This window comes from Cololabis saira, chromosome 10 (genome assembly GCF_033807715.1).
Source record: "Cololabis saira isolate AMF1-May2022 chromosome 10, fColSai1.1, whole genome shotgun sequence".
NCBI lineage: Eukaryota > Metazoa > Chordata > Actinopteri > Beloniformes > Belonidae > Cololabis > Cololabis saira.
The window spans coordinates 27770029-27792349 of NC_084596.1; the positions used below are offsets into that span (position 1 = coordinate 27770029).

General features: G+C 40.1%; 1 protein-coding gene across 2 annotated transcripts in view; it reads left to right on the plus strand.

Annotated features, from left to right (window-relative positions):
* The first annotated feature begins 1141 nt into the window (after window positions 1-1141).
* LOC133452761 (phosphatase and actin regulator 1-like) overlaps window positions 1142-22321 on the plus strand; it is a 44602-nt gene continuing 23422 nt past the window's right edge. Inside the window, exons 1-2 of one of the 2 annotated variants that reach the window (XM_061732370.1) lie at window positions 1142-1307; window positions 21610-21774. In XM_061732370.1, the coding sequence (XP_061588354.1) occupies window positions 1193-1307; window positions 21610-21774 (280 nt within the window). In that variant the 5' untranslated portion in view covers window positions 1142-1192. Of the gene's footprint in view, window positions 1308-18595; window positions 19161-21609; window positions 21775-22321 lie in introns of those variants that run through there. The other variant, XM_061732369.1, reaches the window with a different exon arrangement.

The window sequence follows — 22321 nt, forward strand, 5'->3', positions numbered from 1 at the left end:
TGCTGCATTTTTCCCAATGTAGTCATAAATGATTTAACTACTTGAGCAACACATGCAATTTTTTAAAAGGCAAAACATTCTGCACCACACCTTATAAAATGCTATTTTTATTCATTGTTTTTATTATATGCAATTTTGTTGTAGCTTAGTCCATGCACTATTTATGGTTCATACCAGTTTCAGTATTTTCTGCACTCATGGGCTTCGTAAAAAAAAAATGTAATAGGCTAGTTTGAATGAATTTATACTATACCATGAAGTCAGATCATTTACGTCTTCTAAAGGTGTTTGATGAGCCCTTTTCTCTTCCGAGTGATTTAATTCCGAATAAGGAAAATTATGTTCAGTCTATAAGTTAGATATTTGTTGTTTACATTGTGTAAAATTAATTAGACTGGTAATTTGCCGCTGACGTGAGTATTAACATCTAAAACTGAGATGTTTTTGATTACATTTTGTCCCACTGTGCATTAAGGTTGATTTATGGTTCCGCGTCACACCAACGCAGAGCCTACGCCGAAGGGTACGGCGTAGGTTCTGCGTCGATTTAACACGGAACCATAATTCAGGCTTTATGCTGCGTTCCATTTACCTCGGAAGTCGGAACTCGGAACTGGGAATGACGTCAAAGCCGAGTTATCAGCGTTCCAGTTACAAAGTAGGTAAACAAGTTTGTAGTTCGCATATACCACATGAAAAATGTAAATTACACTATAGCAGCATATATATGCCGAACAAAACTTGTATACGACTGATTTAGTGTGACCAAAACTAGAATGAAGGGCTACGAATTTTTACAGAGCTCTCTTCTACTGTTTACAACCGGGGCAGCCATCTCGGAATGTGAACTCGGGGGTGGTGAAGACTCTCCCACTTTTCCAGTAGGAACTCCCACTTCGAGGGGCGTTCCAGTTGAAAATTCCGACTGGGAACTGGGAAACCCCCACTTCCGAGGACAAATGGAACGCGGCATTACTCCACCAACGCTCTTATCTCTCTTTCCCGTGTGTATGTGTGTGTATGTGTGCTTGTGTATCTGTGTGTGCTTGTGTGGGATGCATCCTCCTCCTCCTTTCCTCCTCCTCCTCCCTCTCCTCCCTATCAATAGCTGCTTCCCAGCGTGTAAGTGGCCGTGTGTTCCTGCTTTTGCCCCAGTCGGCCAGCAGTCATCTGTGGACTGAGGGTGAAGTTGATGGCGACCACTGCAGCCGGCAGCACAGACCGCAGACCCATCAGGAGACTTCGCTCCAAGAGCGACACGCCATCGTACCTCGTTGAAGCCCGACTCTCCTACAACATGCGGACAGGTAGGACATTTCCTCCACCCATCATCCTGATCCCAGCTCTGAGGGGATTTGCTGTGGCCAGATGTCGCGCTGGCTGGACCGGCTGGCTCAATGCAGGAATGAAATACGCCCTGCTGCTTTTACGTGAATGAAAACGATGCCCTCGTGGACTTGTGCTTATAGTCTTGATATGAGGTTCAGTTGGACAAAAGATATAATAATGGACATAGTCAGGGATGTGACTGAAATGTTGAATCTCCATGGACTAGAGAAAAAAACAGGACTTTAGAAATAAACAATAGGCTGTTTTTAAGGCTTGAATGTTTCAATGCTCATGTGTCAATTTCGTCGGATTTTGTCATTGTCAGCGCTGTGAATCAAAGCAGTTACGTAATATAAAAAAAAATAAACGTGCCTTTTTTCTATCTATGGATGTGCTTTAATTGTAGAAAATGGAAATGGACATCCGGTTTGTGTTTTTTTCTTTTCTTACATTTTTAACCCCACATTTCAAACTAATAGGTTACGCAATGGCACCCGTGGTGAGCAGTCTTCTGTCTCCATCACCAAGTGTGTTGCATCCGTAGTTACCATGGTGACTCGACATTTTATGCTGACTGACTCAGATCTGTAAGATGCACTGCATCCAGCACCTAAGACCTCACATCAGTCGTTTATGGGCTGCTCTGCAGAGTCGATGATACTTCTACTCTATTCAAAATGGACCTGGCTATAACTGTCATTCACTCTGAGTGATAATGTACCAATTAGCTATTTTTAATACTGATGCTTCTGAAATGCGGTACACAAACAACCACCGTGAAATGCTGCCACTTTATGTTAAGATGGTGTTATTATTCATATCAGTTGTTCTCCTTACATCCATCATCCACCATCAAAATAAGGGATCAGTGTCATTTCTACGCTCTAAAAGCTCTGGATGTTGTCCAGCTGTGTAGAAATTCTAGCTTATATTTTATTTTTAGATCTATTATGAAAGTATTAAATCAGGCAAAATGATTACAGCATTCCTAAAATCAACGGATAAAGTAAATGCACGTATTTGTCGAGCTGAGAGGAGATTCAATTAAAAAATGACAATTTGTTGTCAAGTACATCAAAAGAATGATATTAAACTGAGCTTATAAATCAAAGCAGTCTAGTCTCTAGTGAAGAATCTCATCTGCCAACAGTTTGGCATCTGTTCTGTCAGCTCCCATGTGTGCTGTGCAGCCCAGACACTACAAGAAAGGAATCATGTTTTCCTGGATGAATGAATCAAACAATGGTTCTAGGGTTCTAGGGTAGTGCCAATGAGCATTTGGCCTGTAGTAATAAGCCTGTTCTTTATGAAAGCAGCCTGTCATTTGTCTCTGAGCCCTTTTTTATTTATTTTTTATTTATCTACTCTACAATGAGTGCATGCAAAGCCTGAGGATGCTACGGGGGCGATTTGTACAATAGCACTGTTGACTCATTTCCACCTGAAGAATTGGAGCAGGATTTAGCTTGCTTATTGCCAAGGAAACCAAAAAGTCATGTTGTTGTGTGCCTGGGTGCTTAAAGATAACACATTGCCCGGACTGTCATGGATGCAAAATGAGAAGCAAGCAGCTACATCTGCGTGTTTCATGGAAAAAAAAAAACTCCTTTAATTTGCCTTTGCTATACACTGTATATTTGAAATCCTAATTCCCAAAGAAAAGAACAGTTTAATGCTTCTTTGATGACTATGGGAAACAGGCACAAGATATTCTGTTTTGATGGTTCTAATTTTCTTTCATCCGAGTCAATATTTTAAATTCTAAAATGTACTTTTATTGGCCAACATCAGCAGACCGTGCTCAAAGATCTACCTGCCCACATCTGATTACATTACATTGCATCATTTCTGAATGATCCTGAAAATTAGTTTATTCAGACCATTATGTGAGTGAGTCATCCTTGTAAGATCCCAATCTTTATTGTAATTTAGTTTTTTACCAGTGGCAAACAAATGACAGATATCCTGTGGGTTTCTAATGGAATCAGAGAGCATGGATTTATTGCGCCGACCTGTTTAGAGTCTGCACTAAACTAATTTGCTCCAGAGTTAAATGGCAGTTAAATGGATCTGCACACAATCCCAAAGACATAACAATGTAACGTGATGGCATTATTTACTGCACTAGCTGTCAGTTGTGGTGTCATCCGCCATTAAAGGGTGAAGGTGAAAAGGATAGCCAACCTACCTGACATGCTTGATTTCAATCATTACTGATTGTTTGGAAGTCTAATATCATTAGCTCTGATACACACACACACACGCACGCACGCACGCACGCACGCACGCATGCACCTAGCACGCACGCACACACACATATATAGACACATGGAAGCGTTAGCAGAAGAACACTGCTATGGGTCAATTCGGAAAGTTGCAAAGATTTTTGTAAGTCAGAGCGCATTTGCATAACAAATTTGTGTGTGTGTGTGTGTGTGTGTGTGTGTGTGTGTGTGCGTGCGTGCGTGCGTGCGTGCGTGCGTGTGTCACCTGTTGACACAATATTCATCTCGCGGGAAGAAGTTGTTAATTTGTCTTATTTTTACATCCTTTAGTTTAACTCTATAGCCACTCTGATTTCATTCTGCAGACTCAAGCTTGACAAAAGAAACTAATGGTTTCCACCGACACATCTTCACCAGAAACACCAAACATTTTTGGGTTTTCCTACAACTTTGCTTAAGCTTTAAAAATCCCCACATCACTCTGTATTTAGAAGTCCTTTTTCTCTGTAATAATCTACTTCTTAAATCAGGGGTGTCCAAAGTCAGTCCTCGAGGGCCGCAGTCCTGCATGTTTTAGTTGTTTCCCTGCATCAACACACCTGATTCTAATTAACGGTCATCACCACCTTGTCATCAAAGTCTGGATAGTTCTGTTGTTGACCAAGCTCCTTGTATCACAGTTTGATAAAAGAAGGGACATATCTAAAACATGCAGGACATCGGCCCTCGAGGACCGACTTTGGACACCCCTGTCTTAAATGTTAATATTCACAATGGATAATGGATCTGTTTTTGTCATATGTATATGTAGGCTATAGCCTATATGGGGTGCCCACAAGCCGGGACTCGAGGGCCAGTCTACTGCACGTTTTAGATGTTTCCCTGCCTCAACACAACCCTGATAGACAAGGCTGTGTCACCAACAGAGTTACCTTGATGACATGTTGATGACGACCAGTGATTAGAATCAGGTGTGTTGAAGACAGAGAAACATCTAAAACATGCATTAGACTAGCCCTCGAGAGCCGGCTTGTGTGCACCCCTGTATATATATATATATATATATATGCTGATTAATGAGCTTGGATCCTGCTTAAATGAAGAATAGCTTGACAAATGTTGAAGTTGTTTCTCCTTTTTTATTTCCCTGAAATCTTACAATCAGTTCCCTCCGTAAGAACTAAAAGCCTCCTGGTGCTAAGCGCTTCACAAACATGCAGGATATGCAGCATAGCAGGATGCTAACACTAACAATTCTAATGTTGCTAATGCCAAGCCATGTTGCTGGGAGACATGAGACATAAACTATTTTTTATAACAGACTACACTTGAAAACAATGTCAGTTTCAATAGTCAAACAATTGGAAGAAGGTAGTCTAAAAGGCCATCAGTTATTTTGTGTCAGCTAGCATTGGATGCTAGCACAACATTATCCGCTGCACAAATAGAAATTCTTTGCTGTACACAAGGCAAATAATGCGCTGAAAAACACTGGTGGGAGAAGTTTTGCAAATAAGTCAGATATTACGGAGGTTTCCATAATGGACTTTCAGACATCTCACATGAACACACAAAAGCGTGGATATGAGCTGTTTGTGTTCCATGTACTTGTAGACCAGCTAGTAGGCTATCTCTCCAGAGAAGAAACATTTATTTTGCTGTTAATTTGTTGTGAACATTTATAGGCTACATATGAAGGGCCATGTAAACATCATTGCTATACTGCAATGAGTTGGTGTTTGACAATCTAGTCATCATTTCAGGGCTTTAGCCTCTTCCTTGCAATAAACGCTAGGGACATATCGCATATTTCATATGGATTTGTAGCTAGGGCAAACAAGACTATTGTAATACTACTGTAAAGTGTAAATTACCGTTTCTACATACATTAACAATACCCAACTATTAGTTCACAAACTCATGTGAACCTTGAAAACTGTGGCTTGCTGGATAACAAAAAATATGTGCTAATTATTTTAATATTTTTTCCATTTTACTGTAAATGGAACAATCGTTCACAACATTGATTCTTTAGAAACATTACGCAGGAGAGTCAGCTCATCCGATCAAAATTCAGGAGTTCACAGGGATAAGAAAAATAGTTTGAAGGACAAGAATGTGTACTGAGAAGGCAGATGTTTTGAAGCTATAGAAGGGGGGCTCAGGTTTCTCCTATCCAGCAGTAAAATATAACCTTGAATCTCCTGAAGAGGCCGTTTCACAAACATTCAGACCTTGATTCCTGTGACCAAAACATTTCACAAAGTGACAAGGAAATAAACTTACAGTGGAAAAAAAGACTAATATCAACAGTTTCTAAGCGCAAAACTCAGACGTAGTCGTTTTGAACTAACAAAATACGTCAACTTGTGTTTTCTTTGAATTTTTAAGCTACCTTGCATTCTCAACACATGACTAACTTGTTCTTGCAGCTTTGAGGTCTGGTTCTTATGAATAAAAAATTCAGTCTCATATGCAACAGTATTGACAGTATGTCTGTCAACTGTGCCAAACAGTTAGATGTTGTTAAAGGATGCCAGAAGTTGTGTCCCTTATGCTTCATCTGCATGGAAATAGACAAAGCTATAAGGCTGAGCTGCACTGGTAATGATGCAGGATAGATAGAGTGGGGACTTTTGCGTAATTCTCTATTTGCATACCTATGCACTGGATAAATATCAAAGGCTTATTCAATTTTATGTATCTTAATTGTGTAAATTATGAAAGATATAACACATGCGCAATTGCAGAGAGTTCCACCTTTTATGTGTGAGTTTTTTGTTAGTTCCCATTTCTGTGTTGCAGCCATATTAAGTGTAAAACATAAAGCAAAAAGCTAAACTCAACTCACTCACCACCCACCAGCCCCCGCCTTTCCCTTTTGCAGTTCCGGCATGCAGCAGGCTCTGCTGTCCATAAGAGAACGATCAATACATACCAGGTGCATGGTGGGACAGGGCACATTTCTGCTGCAGAGCATTGTGTTCCAGCCCAGGATTAAAAATATGTCAGAAAAACCATTCACACTGACACACAGGGTAGAAGTTATTCAAGCTTCTTAAACAGGATGTTGTCTTTCCCCGTTCAGCATTTCTAGTGATATTATACAGTTTTTTTGTAGGAATGAAGGAGCTGTCAGCCCTTTTACTCAAAGGGAAAATTAATTTCTGAATAAAGAGCTAAGATGGAACCAGTACAGAAGCTGTTGAATTTGTAATGTTTTTAACCGTCTGTACAGGCACCAGGGGCTATTAGCAAGTGTGTTAAACAAAGTGGTAATAATTAGCAGCAAGGGATTTTTATGAGTTTTCACTTGCTGTCAAACTACGGAGCACACAGCTGATGATCACAAGAGGGGAAAAAAAGCAGCACTGCATCTGGGGGGGAAAAGACAGCAACCAAGTATCCAGCTTCTCTACTTATACTGAAGCATCCCAGTTTGAATAAAACATGAGAAGGAAAATTATAGCAGGAATAGTAACAAATCCAGGACTCTTACTCGATGATTTAGCTGCATTAAAATTTAGTTCATCATCAGTGTCACCTGCCAGAACACCAACAACCGAAATCTGTAGCAAGATGGTCAGAAAATAAAGCTGTCAAGTGTTTTTTTTTTTTCCTTAATACTGTGTGTCTATATATCTTTATGAGAGCCGCCATCTCTCTCGGTCAGACTTGAAAAAAGTCAGAGGTTTAGTGGTTGCGATGTGCTTTCCCCACAAAAGGGAAAAAATAAAATAGCTTTATTTCCAAAAGCCTCCCCAAGCTAAAGACAGCTGCAAGATACGCTTAAGGGTCTTATTTATAGTAAGTAGGAATGCACATTGAGCAGAGGGTTGAAGATTTTAGTGTAATATAAAAGGCAGCATGGCCAAGAAGCAATTACACTAAACGGCAAAAATCAGCCTGAATCCCTTCTACTCTCAAACGCAGCTTCTGTGGAATTTAAAGTGACATGCAACTAATTCCTTTGGGTAAAAATGAAATACACCACCGAGGGAATGTGTGGATGAAATCCCTGATATTTACAATGACAATAAAAATGTTATACCCAGCAGATACCATTGGGGACTTAGCATAGGCTTCAGTCTGGCAAGCGAAGATGATGAATGTTTAAAGACGGGCATTAGATGCAAGTGTCACCAATGCAGTCCCCACAGTGTAGCAGCTCTTTAGGACCTTTCTGCTGAGTAAGAGACTTGACAGAGTCAGCTTCCCCTCAGCACTGCTGCAAACCTGAGACTCGGTTCAATCAAAGCTGCATTGCACCACCCAGCATTCACAGCATACTTTGAAATACCAGGTTAATCTTTGTTAAGATTTTTAATCCTTACCAGTTTTTGTCATAGTTTAGTCTACAAATGGAAAATATTCCACATGTTCCTTTTGTATCAGAAAGCTGTGCTTTTAAAAGCACAGCGATTTCAGTTTTATTATCAATAGATATTGAAGAGTTGCATCTTATGCGATACTATATCCCTTATTCAATAACACTCGTTAAAAGAAGAAGAGAGGTTATTATGTGGCAGCATAACACAAGGTACATTTTGCCTGCACCAAATATTATGTAACATTTGCATGAAGACGGTTCTACAGACAACAGTATTGTGTTAAACAATACATAGACAGTATTGTTTCCTTTTAGCTTGTCTAGTTTATTCACTAATAACCAGTTACGGCTTGGTGGTAAGCAGCGTTGCCTCGCAGCAAGAAGGTTCCTGGTTCGACACCAAGGATGTAGTTCTCAAGTATTAAAACACAATGCCAGAAGATGTACTCTTAAAATAATTTCAAGAGCCACCTTTGTATAAAACTCAGAGGATGTTACAGTTTCATCGTAAATCATCTTTCCTCGATCACTGTATTATGGTCTATGAGGTATTATCTTGTAGTAATTCCTGAAATTATGAAAATCTATTGCAGCAGTTACGGATCATTGGTAACCAGGAGGGTGAGATTATTATATAATGCCGGGCTGCCTCTGCCTGAAACTGGCATATTAATCTTAACATTGACAGAGCCAGGAGAGGCCAGAGAGGACTTAAGCTCTTTAGAGTTGATGGTCCCTTTCATAGTCTCAAGCTCATTGAAAAAGCAGGATAGATGAAAGTTTCTGTCAGAGAAAATGTCTCTGCAGACACTGCAGGCTCAGCCAGCTCTTTTTCTGGATGTTGCTTTCATTTCGCACTATTTCTTCTCATTCATTTTTTTTTTAAGTACCAGTAGTACAATTGCCTCAAGATTTGCTTTCGTACAGTATATCCTTGTCAGAAAAAAGCTGCATCTACAGAGAAATAAGCATGCAGTTCTCTCTTCCTTACTGCACCTTTTATTAGTTCATACCCTTGATGCCTCTACTGAAAGAAAAAACTTAATTTAACACGGATACAAAAGGAGTAGGAGCAAAATATGCCTGATGCTTTGGACAACAGATTTAATCATGTAAAAAGATTTAATACAAATAGTCCCAAACCTCTCAAAGCATAAAAAAAGTCAACATTTGTTACTTCGGGTGAGTTATGGGGAAAGATTTGTAAAAAAAAAAAAAAAACAAAGGAATAAAGGAAATGATTAGAAGCACAGGATTGAAGCTTGAGTCTGGTTGGTGAAGTTGTGGCGGTCCCTGGAGCTCCACTGCTCCCTGGTGGAGCTATGTTTGTTTCACAGCTGAATGAGATTAACCAGGCACAGAAGAGCTAATAATAGATGATCAATTTCTCAATAATTTCCATAACCAATTTCTCAATAACATCTGATTCTTTCAAGCACGTTTCTGGGTTAGTCAGTGAATCATTTAGTCAATAAAATGTCATCTTACTGTAATTATACTGATTGTAGTGAGTCAATTCACACTCTGATGCTTCTTCTAACTATGTCCGTAGGTTCGTGATTAGGCTCTGATATTGCTCTTACAGATTATAGTTCTGGGAAAGATGAACAACAATTTGTCCTGATTATTAGTGTCAGAGCTCACAGGTGGATGCTGGGTAAATGTTGGCATGTTTGAGCAGCAGAAAGCCTGGCAGTTGTGGACCTGTTTGCTCATTTATACAGATGAATGAAGAAGCCGTGTGGAGGCCGGGGTGTTTGTGAATTTGAAATGTTGCTTTTTTTGGCCTGCCTGAACTGGATCCGGAGTTTCCTCAGTTATAGCCACTTTCACATTGTGATTTTGGTATGAAGACGCACCCGAGATGCCCTTTTTATTCCGCCTCCTTTTTCCGGCTGTGCAATTACAATGATCCCAAAAGCATTCCTTCCTTAGTGTGCACTTCCACGGCAAGTATTACGGCATTTCTGTCCCTTTCCCCGCATTTATGTCATTCAGGTTGGTAAGACGATGCTCTGAGTTTCTAGTGACCCACATGGAGTGAGCAAGTTTGTAATATGGCCAATCTGGCCAGCCTCTGCCTTATTGAGCATTGTGGTTGTAAATCATTTTTAAACTATTGCTGTGTTATTGTTTTTTATTGCCTCCTCTTAAGCTTGCATTTTACCTGCGCTGACTGTTATCAACTTTAAGTTAATTTATATGTGTTTTGCCTCTCACTAGTCTTGCCATTCTTCGTTGTATATTCATATGTGATGGCCTTGGCTTTTACAGAGCTGATCACCTCTCTTCCTTATTTCCATTCCACAGTTTTTGTCATGAATATCCCAAACAAATATTATTAAATGAGGCAGAATGAGGCACTAAATGTTTCTGTGTCACATTTTTCAAAACTGTACTTTTTTGCTTGTGTTGTTGTGTTTAGTCCTGATGCACTTTACAGTACATTTTAATGTGCAGAATTCCTCAATGGAGAGTCTCCAGCGGTTCAAAACTGGGGATGACAGAAGTAAAGATATGCAGGGTTTTAAGAATATATAGCACCATAATTCATATGCAGATTTTAGTTTTAGTGATGAAACTTCCCAGTCTATTCATAATTGCTGCAGATCCAGATGTGCAAGAAATGTTAAGCTTTTTCACACTTTTTAAAGATAGGGGGCAGGCTTTTGTTGTGATAATGCTGAACTCATTCGCTCAACCTTACAAAAGGTTCTGTCAAAGACACGGTAGGACTATGGGCCTTTAACTCCATGACTTTGAGTGTCTTCTCATGAGGACACTTTTTTGGAAAGTTCTTCTCACACCATGTCTATTACCGGTAAGTCGTTTAGCAATATGCTCCAAAAAACTGCAAGCGTTTATAATGAAATGGTTTGTGTTTGCTTTATTTTTAATTATCCTCTAAGGAAATCTGATGCAGTTAAATGTTTAGCATTCCAGTTTGTCATGGGGATCACAAAAAAAAGGCTCACCTGTTTCCTACATCAGCGTCTATCTTGGTATAAGAAGACACAGTGGAGTCGTATCACTATCTGCAGCTACAGGAAAATTACAGGATTTTTCAACACTGGCTTTAGTTGAGCATTTATTTTGGGGATGTTTTGAGGTTAATTTATATAATCCGTGTTAAACACGTGTCAGCACTTTTTCCTCATACTGTAGGTAGAAGGTTCCTGATTTGAATTTTAGCAGCTGCCATAGGAGTGAGTGGGTGTGGTTTCTCATCTATGTGTGGCCCTGTGATGGACGGGTGACAAGAGTGTACCTGCCTTTCACCCAAAGAGAGCTGGGATAGGCTCCAGCAGGTCCCTGTGACCCAGAATAGTAATACGTCTTGGATGGATGAATGGATAAACAAATGTCTTGTCCACACTTGTCTGCATGTGGAATATACTGCAAATAAACTGATTCCACCTTCCAACTTTGGATAAGACACCAAGGCTTTCTGAATCTGATTTTGGGCTGTAACAGCCACAAATGGGACATATCGATTCTGTGTCAACAAATGTGTTTTAAAATTAAAACATTATCAGCTTGGCTTAGACTGAAACTGCATGCAGACATAAAGAAATGTACTTTGCATGTATTAATTTATTTGAAGTTGAAACACCCACAGTAGCAGTGTGGGTGTTAATTCTGCTCAGATGACGTTGGACGCTTTTACGGTTGGCAAAAATCACAGGTACAGCACCACCTTTTGGCACATCAAGAGAACATGCAGCCTCGTTGAGGAAACCGGTTAAATGGTCCATTTTGGCTGGAAAAACAAGTTTCTGAATGAAATGACATTCATGATAAGAGCCTGACAAAGTCTCTGATAAAGCAAAACACTGACGGATCCATTGTGAAAGCAAAGGGCCTAATTCAGGCCCACAATTCCTTGCTGCCAATATATATATATATATATATATATATATATATATATATATATATATATATATATATATATATATATATATATATATATATATATATATAGATAGATAGATAGATAGATAGATAGATAGATAGATAGATAGATAGATAGATAGATAGATAGATAGATAGATAGATAGATAGATAGATAGATAGATAGATAGATAGATAGATACCTGATTTCAGTCATTTGCTGAATTATCTTGGTGTGTTTTATTTTTCCTCATGTCTCCACAAAGCCGATCTTATAATAAATGGTTGCAGTTTCTTGTACCAATAGCACCAGTAAAAGAAAGTTTGTCGTCATAAGTGGACCACTGGAGTTCGGTGATGTATGGGGCACAAAAGTGTGCGTTGACACTGTGTTTACATCCTGTAAACTTCATTCTCAGTTTGATTACTGTGGTCCGGAAACATGCATTTAAAAAAGATGCCACCAGATGGCGACACTGTGTCAGGTAGGATTGAGTGAGGGGGCTCTGCAGTGAAGAGGGTTCCTTCTGCCGCTATATAGGCTGGATATACACATCCTTGATGGAGTCTGTGTCACCAAATGGTCTCACAAACGTGTGTGATGGGCCATCACTGAGTAGACACATGTATTATTATTTATTTTTTGTGCAGAAATGGGCACCATCTGCTCCCCACCAAAAACAAAAAAGAACCATGCAGACTTTTATCAGTAACAAGTTGAAAAGCCAGGTTCTGTGAGGTTATGGGATCATATCAGTGCCCTGAGCAAAGCTTGTTTAGACTGGACAGAGATCCTCTGTTTTGATTGATTAAGGTAATGAGTAAGGGAGGAATAATATTTTCTTTTACTGGAGTGGAACAATAGAAATGAAATTGACAGCAACATGAACTCCCTAAGTCTCGACGTACACATACGTTAATATCACACATTTTAGGTATAGTATTTAAATTCTTAACTGGGGCCAAAATCACTGAACATTTGATTCCTTTCAGACACCTTTTTTCAGGAATGGATTTTTGACATATTTTTCTTTAGGTACCTTTCACACAATGTCTGATGGATAATGCTATTTTAACTTAGCCTATTAATTAAAGACTCATACTGCAGGAATCCAATTACAGGAGTACAGAGAAAGACAAGAATAGATGAAAAATGAGAAGTCATCTGTTCTTAGCTTTGTAGTATCGTCCCTAGCAGTCAGTGTGACACTGAACATTTGTGTTGGCTTCAGTGGCTGAGCCACTGGATGGTATTTGAAGCAACTAAGGATGTCAGTAAGAGATATTGCTGATGAGCACAAGCTGTTTAAAAAAACAAAACAATAAATAAACAAGCAGCCACATTTGTCCTTTTCTTCCTTCTCTTCTCCTTCTCCACATCAGGGTTTCACAAATGCTTGAGACTGTGACGGTACATCATCAGAGTACATTACTTTGCTTCCTGTCAGGACAAAAATTCAATAAAATGATTGCGCTGCACTTTTGCCCTTTTAATTTCTTATGGATTGCATCGAGGAAGTGTGGTACCGTTTTACTATGAACGAGTAGGAAAGATAATAAAGCTAAGGGAATGACAGATGGGAAGAGACAGAGAGACACAAGTAGAACGGGGCCAGCAGATTTGTAGTGGCAGGCTGTTCAGTCGGAAGTTGTAAGATTGTTTCGCCCAAAACCTGCACCGCTGCCATGGAAACCAGCTTGAAACAGAATCCAAAACATTAGATAACTGACACGGCAAGCTCTGCCTCGAGCAAAACAGCACTTATTTTACAGTTTCTTTGATATGGCAATGAACAAACAAAAACAAGTGGTACAAACCAGTATAGTGACGAAGGTAATTGCAAGTGTGCAACAGGTTCTAACAACAAAATGAAGTGAAATCGGGTCAGAAGTAAACAACGCTAAAGGCAAAACTTAATGAATAAAGGACAAAATATTTGGAAATCAAATGGGAAATCAGGCAGGCAAAAGTATAGAACATAGAAATCCAAAAACCAAAAGAAAGAGTCCAAAACAAAAATCACAGGACATAAAATCTGTTGAAGGTTCATCTGTACTGACATTATTTCAATTGATAAGTGAACCAGATGACATTTAATGGTCATGTTAAACTCTGGTGACACTGGCAGCTTGGGTTTGGTATGAAGTGATTTGATATCTGCTTTGAAAAACTGGCCTACTGTGAAGAACACTGAAGGTTTTCAAAATTCAGCAAAGGCTGAGGAATAAGACCGTTTCAGCTCATAAGCCTAAAACAAACTGATGCTGCCAGGAAAAAAGAAAGGGAAAAAGGTGGTGTCATGGGATATAAGGGATCCCCTTTCCATGGAGCACAAACGTTCAGAAATAGTAATTTTACAAGACACAACATTTGAAAGAGGTTTCATTACACTTATGAGCAGTTTCCCTTTGATGCAGTCGGTTATCCAACAATTTTACACGTGTTTAAAAAGTCTGCAGCGTTATAAAGCCCAAGGTCATTTCAAAGGGAGATATTCTTTCACACTGATAACGCTGCTTCTGAACTCCTTCATTTTCAGTCCCACTTCTTTGCACTGGACTCAATGACTTGTGCATAGAATACATTTGCATAACGCCTGCTATGTAACACACACACACACACACACACACACACACACACACACACACACACACACACACACAGACTGGGCAACTGTCCGTGGTCATGCATTTTCTGAGCAATCTGTTGACTAAAACGAAGTTCGTGCTGCATGATTGTTATTCGATCCTTGTATTGTGCACACTAGAGGACATGCTGTGATCAGGAATTTGCCTTTTCGCATGGTGGAAACATCAAAGAGCCATGAGTGTTGTTGCTAAAGTTTGCTCAGTTGTCTGAGTTCAAGGAGTTCCTCGTATATATTTTTTACCCATGCCCTCCACAATATTTGATGTGTCCTTTCTGTTTTGCCTTTGTACCATCACTTTCCCTCTCATTAGTGAAGTGTTGTTGTCAGCCCCTTACCAACTCCGTACCATGATAGATGTTTGTTCAGAGTCTCAGTTAACTATGTACACACCTTCAAAGCTTTCACATGTAACAATAAGAGACCAAATGGTTTGTGTATCTGCCTCCAGTCTGATAATGTTTGCATGTGGGATATGAAAATGTGGCTTAAAATTGCATTAGTTCACCTGTTTGAACCGACTCCTCGTGTATGGTACGGACACGTGTTTGCTACAGCTGTTGCCGTGCAGCTGTCCCATCTGAGCCCCAACCTGTCACACTTTGTTGCATGTCCTCCATTTCTCTCCTTCTTTCTTTTGAATTATTGCCAATGAAGGCCACCAGAGCCAAAAAAATTTAAAAAAAAGTTAACTGAGCTTAATGATTTGACATTAATGGTCTTCTTCCTGACAGGGTGGACCCGTCAGGAAGAGGACCTTAAAGGAGCCAGAAGCTAAAGAAAGTGTAGAAAGTGTTTTAATCAGTAGGTGAAAATCGCCATACAGTAATGCACAATATAACCAAAACTATTAAAACAACAGCATGTTGTTTCTGAAAATGATTTCAGTAGACCTTTGAAATGTATGTTTAAAAAAAAGAAAAAATACCTCCTCAATCTCCTCGTCTTTCTCACAAGCAGTCACGTTGTGAAGTAACAGTATCGTCCTCAAATGCATTGGTTCCAGAGTTAGTAAAAACTGGGTCATGCTACAGTCGCTCTCATTTCAAGAAGATATACCAGCATTGAACAGTATATGAGCATAATAAGTATTTACTGGTCTATGGATTCTACATTTAACACGGATTAGATTAAAATAAACTATGAATGTAAGGACCCATATGAGTTGGCATCATGGCTGAGCTGTTTAATAGGACAGATAATCATTAAAGACGTTTGTTGCTGTTCCAAAATAGTTACAAAATGTTTGGAAAAGAGAAGCAGCTCCTTTGGTCACTTTTATAACTTTAATGCATGTCACAGCAAGAGAGGGAAACTCTTAAAATGCAGAGAGAGCTGAGGGCACGTACTGCATTGCACAGTGGTGGGAGTAAATCTGTTTTCCTCTATTCCTCATTTCAGAGAGGGCTTTGATGCCACAGGAATGAGCTGCAGCTCATTGACGGAACATCAAAGATATTCCCTCCCAACAAGCCCTCGGTCCACAATCAGTCACTGCTCTGCAGGAAATGTGTTTGGAAATGCCCCGGGATCCCTTATCTTTCCCATGATTAACGGCTCATTAACTGGCCATTATTCTTAGTAATTATCCCAGAATGTGCACACTAACTTTGGGAATGAATTAAGTGGCTATTTGGGATAAGTAAAGAAAGAATACTTTTGCCTGGGATTTGACGTATTGGGGTTTCTGATGACTTACTCTACTGTCCGGTATTTCTTTTATATTAATTCTCAGAGCTCATGTTAAAATATTCTATGTCAAGTAATACAGGGATTGTTGGTTTTATATTTATCTTTGCCTGTTCGACTATACTAATGACTCAAACTTTGAGAAAACCTCCCTTTCCCTCTTTCACCCCGGTTGTTGAGTGAGTGTTGAGGTAGTTTTGAAGGATACACCCTTACAATGTTTTCTGGTTTTGTTATTTGTTATTTGTGGCCAAAATTTTAAATGACCAGATGCGGAGAATGGATGGATAGGTGTTTGGATGGACAGCTGTAGAGGGCGATGATTAAAGCAAGAGGAAAATGCCAAATCTGAATGTTTTTTTTATGGCTTTTAATACAGTGACTGCCTCATTTAATTGTCTTGAAGCACTTGATAGAGTCTCATTGACTCTGTTCTTCCAGAGTTCATTAGAGATTATCATTGGCGGCGTGCCGCTTAATTAAGATCGGATGACTCTCCTTCATGTTCCTCCCTTTTTGCGCTACAACAATGAGCCATGTTTGTACATTGATTTGCCTAATCATATGCAAATCACAGCATGAACACATTACAGAAACCAATCTGATGGAATGTGATGCCATCTGTCTCCACCCCACAACCTGCAGGATCTATAGCTAACGCCCTGGTACCAGACGCTCCAGGACACAAACAGATGTTCCTTGTCCAGACCCTGATTGGCCAGACTCTTTTGGGAGCACAAGGATGACCTGTTCAGTATTTAGTGGGTGGCCACAATGTTGAGATCAAGCTGACCTTCAGATACAGGTTAAACTTAAGCAGCAAACAGTGCAATAAGGGTTTAACACCATATACCAAGTATTATACCCTAAATAGTGCATGCATTGTATCCCACAATGCATCATGAAAAGCATAATATAACCAGTGGTTTTTACATTATGCTGCAGTGATTCCAGTTCTTTACATAATAAAAAAGAAAATAAATTAAAGCTAATGATAAGGCTCCAAGCGCAGAAAGGGTGAAGAGATTTAAAGAAGAAGAAAAACAATGACCAAGAAGGAGGAGTTTCCTTTTAAACCATGTTATTGCATTGATTATCAAGGAGAGTGTGAGAAGCCTGGGGGGTGAAACAAGATGTAGCCCTGGCAGAGAGACAGCGAGAGCATCCAAATGTAGCCGCAGGAGCATGTTCCAGATTCGAGTGCCTCTTTTCTCAAATTCTGGATGATACCAGCAGATGAAAGACCTTGAGAGACCACCGGAGGTGCTGCATGAGTGTTTGCAGTACTCCAGGACACATCTACATAATTCCCTTTTGTGGAATTATACCGTGTTATTCAATTCAACTCATTTTGACTTCCAAGGGATTCAAGCTGAAACTCCTCACTTGACTATTGGAAATATTATGACTTCACTACTAATGGGATGCCATTTTCTGACCCCAATTCACCTTTCAAATAAGGGGATTCTGAAATCCATTGATACTCTCTATCCAGACAAAATATGACTCAACTTCCCTCAGTGAGTGGTGCATATGGTGACGCCATAAACCAGGGATATTCAATTGGCGGCCCGCGGGCCACATGCGGCCCGCCAGGAGCTTTTATGTGGCCCCTGGTCATATTTCAAAAAAGGGGGTGTTTGTTGAAAAAAAAAAAAATATATATATATATATATTTTTTTTTAATAATATTTTTATAACTGGCTACTATGGACTAAAATGCTTGTGCTCAATGCTTAATATAATATTCAAATAAGGAAATCTTGGTGGAAAGTGGTGCTTTGTCATTAACGCGTGTTTTATTAAAAGTAGGTCAATATCAACTTCATTAAGTTTGCACAATGCATGGTTTCAAAATGAACTTGCATTTAAAATAATATTTCTTTATCTTAATATTATATTTAACATTCACACTTACTAAATCTGGAGACAATTAATACATAATTCATATGTAAACTAGATATATTCAAATGTATAATACAAATGTATTATATTTACATAAGTCTTCGTCTTTGAGTGCAAAATACATTTTGAAAACCCCCACATTTTCAAATTGTGCGGCCCTCTCCATACAGTCCTTTTGCAGTTGTGGCCCCCGGCCAAATCTAGTTGAATACCCCTGCCATAAACTATTATGTTTGGAGGCGATAACATTGTGTTGAAAACCATTACCTAGTTGCGAAAGAATTGCCAGATACAAAAAGTACACATTGCAGCTTCTTTTACACAACAAGGATCCTTCAGATGGGGAGGTGGGGGAACTTCTCCTCCTTTCACATTGGCCTATTAGAGGAGAGCACTGAGCAGCCAATCACAAGCTCTCCCTGCTCAGCTCCGATAATCATGCATTAAGGCTGATTTATGGTTCCGCGTTACACCAACGCAGAGCCTACGCTATATGGTAGCGCGCGTCGCCGCGTACCCTACGCCGTAGGCTCTGCGTCGATTTCAGGACCGACTGCAGTCCACAGCTCCAGCAGGGAGGTGGTCACTGCCACTCACTACTCATCCTGCAATGTATTATTAGCTTCCTTGGATCTGCCAGTTCTGGTGTTTTTCTCTCCTCTCTCTCTCTCTTCATTCTTTCTCTTCAGCAGCTGCGCCTTTTGCATGAAGCGGGTAGGCTGCGCTCCCCGGACGCGCAGGTAAAGGTGCGAATCTCTGCTGCAGGTTCGGGTTTAGAGACGACGCGATGGCCCTTTAATTTCAAAGCCACGGCGTAGTAAAAAACGTATTTTTTTTTTTTTATCCGCGTCCCCATGTTCAAAACGGCGCACTACCCGGCCGTGGACCCGGCACACGCCGTCCTCCCGCACGGCGCGTGGCTGCACACGGCGTGCCGGGAACACGCACCCGTGGCCGTGGAGAAGCCCAAGAAAAAGGCGTTCAGCCTGGTCAAGATGATGTCTCTGAGCAGCAGGAAGGGAGCTGGCCAGCATCCGCGCAACAACAACAACAACAACATGCCCTTCACCATCCACTGTCACATCGGGAAAGAAATAAAGCACATTTGCAGCAATTGCAGCCGCGGCAACGACACGCAGGACGGTGAGTGGGTTGTGTGGTTTATTCGCCCATCATAACAGCTTTGCAGCAGCATGCCGTCCAGGAGGATCCTCTATCTGGCCGTGCCACAGTGCGCGTTTGATATCCTGAAGGATCTGGCAAGAACAACAGTTTTACTGCATCTGACTGGACCAGAACTTCTCTAAATGTCGGCCTGCTTCCCCAAAAACATACTCAAGTCTACTTTTAATCCGACAGGTTTTTTTTTTTTTTTTTTTTTACTCTATTTACCTGTTTAGCCATCAAATGCCAGGAGTTGGGTTTGAGCTGTGCAGACTGTTTGCACAAAGCCGTTTCTAATTCAGCGTCATTACATCATCACTCAGCCATCTTGGTAGGCAAACAAGTGTTTTTAATTAAAACCCTCCACATAGTATCACAGCAGTGTTGGTTACGTGCAACAGGATGAACTCATGTCAGGGAAATTATCTCCTATCTTGAAAAGAACACTGTAGGCACTCTAAATAGCATGCTTGGAAGAATATTTATTTACCTTTTCAACACTGTAAAAGAGATTTCTTTGCTCCTCTACAAGGATTTTCCTAGACTTATTCAAATTAATAAAAAAAAGTAAAGCAAGAATAAATCCTATCTACTGATTCGGTGCATTTGTAGCCCTCTTGGATGGAGAGTAAGCAGAATGTTGCAGGATCCACGATTTTGTTCATTTTTTCTTTAAGTCAATATTCAAATTCTGTGTATTTCTTTTATTGTGGTTACAAAAATGGGAGTTGTTGCTGTCATTGTCCCAGTGACACGGTATGGCAGACTGTGTGGTAGCCATTGTGCGCTCTGCTGTGAGTTGGTTTCTGTCTTTATCTAGCCTTCAGACCGTTGAGGCGTTTGGAACTGAAAGTGTTGTGGTGGTTTGATTGATAAGGGGATGAGCCCATTGGCACAACAGCAAGCAACTAATAGCTAGTGGGAATCATTTCAATGCTGCACTACTGTAACTTTACTGAACCATGCCTTTCCCATTTCCTCAGTGAAGAGGCTGCTCTGTAAAGTGATGGTGTCTGAGGCGGCAAACTATTGCCAAAGTGATGTTTGATGTTTCTTTAACTGAAATGTCATGGGTGGGTCCTGTGGCTACAACTGATCCAGTGCAGTGACACTGAAACACAGTCAGACATCACAGCATGTCCTTTTTTTTCCCTAGTTTTTCGATGAACTATGTTCCTATTTTTTTCAGTAGGGCTGCATATTTGTACTTAGAGCTGCATTTAATTACTATAATTGTATTATATTCATCAATACCTAGCTGTTAAAGGCGTCTCACAAAGGGGGGCATCATTTTATGATAGTTTTCATATTGTGTTTTAACTCGACATGCAACTACAACCCATGTTGATGATACATTTTGATTAAACTAATAAAGGGAGAAGCGGATAAGTGGAAGAAGATGGATGGATTTATGGATAATACAGGGAGATTGATTTTCACTTGCAGCTTGTTCATTAATATTGGACGGTATGTAAAGGAACTGAATTCAGCGTTACAAGTTAGCATGGAGAAAATGTTAACTTCAAACATGAATATTGTCTTTTCATTTCTGTGGGTAAAAGATGCCAGTCCAATCTCTCCATCCATTTTCTTGAGGACTGAGTCCACTAAGTGCTCGAGAGCTCATGACTCAAAGATTGATTGTTAAGAGTTTTGACTGAGATTGATGTTGATTAGAATGTCTTTATCTATTCTATTATCAGACACACACACACAACCCTCAGGAAATCATCAAAGGGAGGATTTTGTGAAATAATCATCCAGTACTGACAATCTCAATGTTAGCAAATTGTTATTTCTAAATAAGATGTAATTTTCAATATTAACTTATGATTTGGAGTCGTACTTTTCCCATCACTTATCCTACTTTTGGTTTTCTATGGTCTATCTATGTTCTTTATCAATAATTGGAACAGTTTGTAGCTCTTTTACATCTGTATCACATTCTCTATGTAACTGTTTGCGTTGGGACAAAATAGTTTTTTATTCTTTGCTTTTGATCTCAGACAGTTCTTTAAACTCAAAAAGGCTCAGCTTTGTGAATATTTCATGAGGAGTAGAAAGATTCCCCTTTTAATGAGGTGCTTATCAGTCTGTTTAGTGTGTTTTGGCGAGTAGTGCCAACCGCTCCGTGTGGAGCAGCCTTGAAGTGTTTAACTCTGTGTATTCTTCATCATAATAACCGACATGCATGGCTGTTTGTGCTCTCGGTTCTGCCTCATGCAGTTACTGCAGAATTTATGGGGGACAGATTTCCACGCTGTTGGGATGTTATGACAGTGAAAATGACTGCCGCTTTCATTGCTTGTACCCGTTTTTACAACAAATCGCAGCAATGTCACCTTGTCTGCGTCCTCAACGAAAAAAACTAGAACCTGCTTTTAGTAATAATATGTATGCATGTTTTTTTCCTGTTGTTCCCTGGCAGCTGAGGAAGTAGAGAGGCTGGCGGCCATGCGTTCTGAGTCCTTGGTCTCCGGCACCCACACTCCCCCCATCCATCAACGGAGCAAGTTTGCCTCTCTGGGACGACTCCTCAAACCCTGGAAGTGGAGGAAGAAGAAGAGCGAGAAGTTCAAGCAGACGTCTGCGGGTATTTAATGTTTTATTTTCAGTATTTTTCTTGCTCTGTGTGTGTGTGTGGGTAGGGGGTGTAGTAATCAATCTATATTCTTTGGTCAAGAAGGAAGCTTTTATGTTTTGGTCTGCGGGCTGATAGAAAATGCAGTAAATTGATTAAACAAAGTTGTGGCCTTGCGGTTCAATGCTTTCAGGTCTCTTTCGAGTCCTTTGATCTTGCAGCCCAGCGTCATCAGGACCAAGTGAAGGACATGGTCTCTTCCGATTTGGCTGTGTTTATTTTCCTCTGGGTGACACATCCTGAATCTTGCTGTCAGGGTGCTTAACGGGAGGAGGCAGTTTGTCAGACTGTAAGCCACAGGCTGCAAGCACAGTTCTTCCCTCTGCGAAGGATGAGCAATTACTCAGAGACCTGAATCCAGTCTGAGGAGGACAGGATGTTCTGATTTACTTTCTGAAACGAACCGTCTCATGGCGCGAGTTTGCCGAATGATTCAGTCTCTGTCTGATTCGATCATGTTGCCTGTGACAACGGTTTTAATTTTGAGCCTAATCTTGTT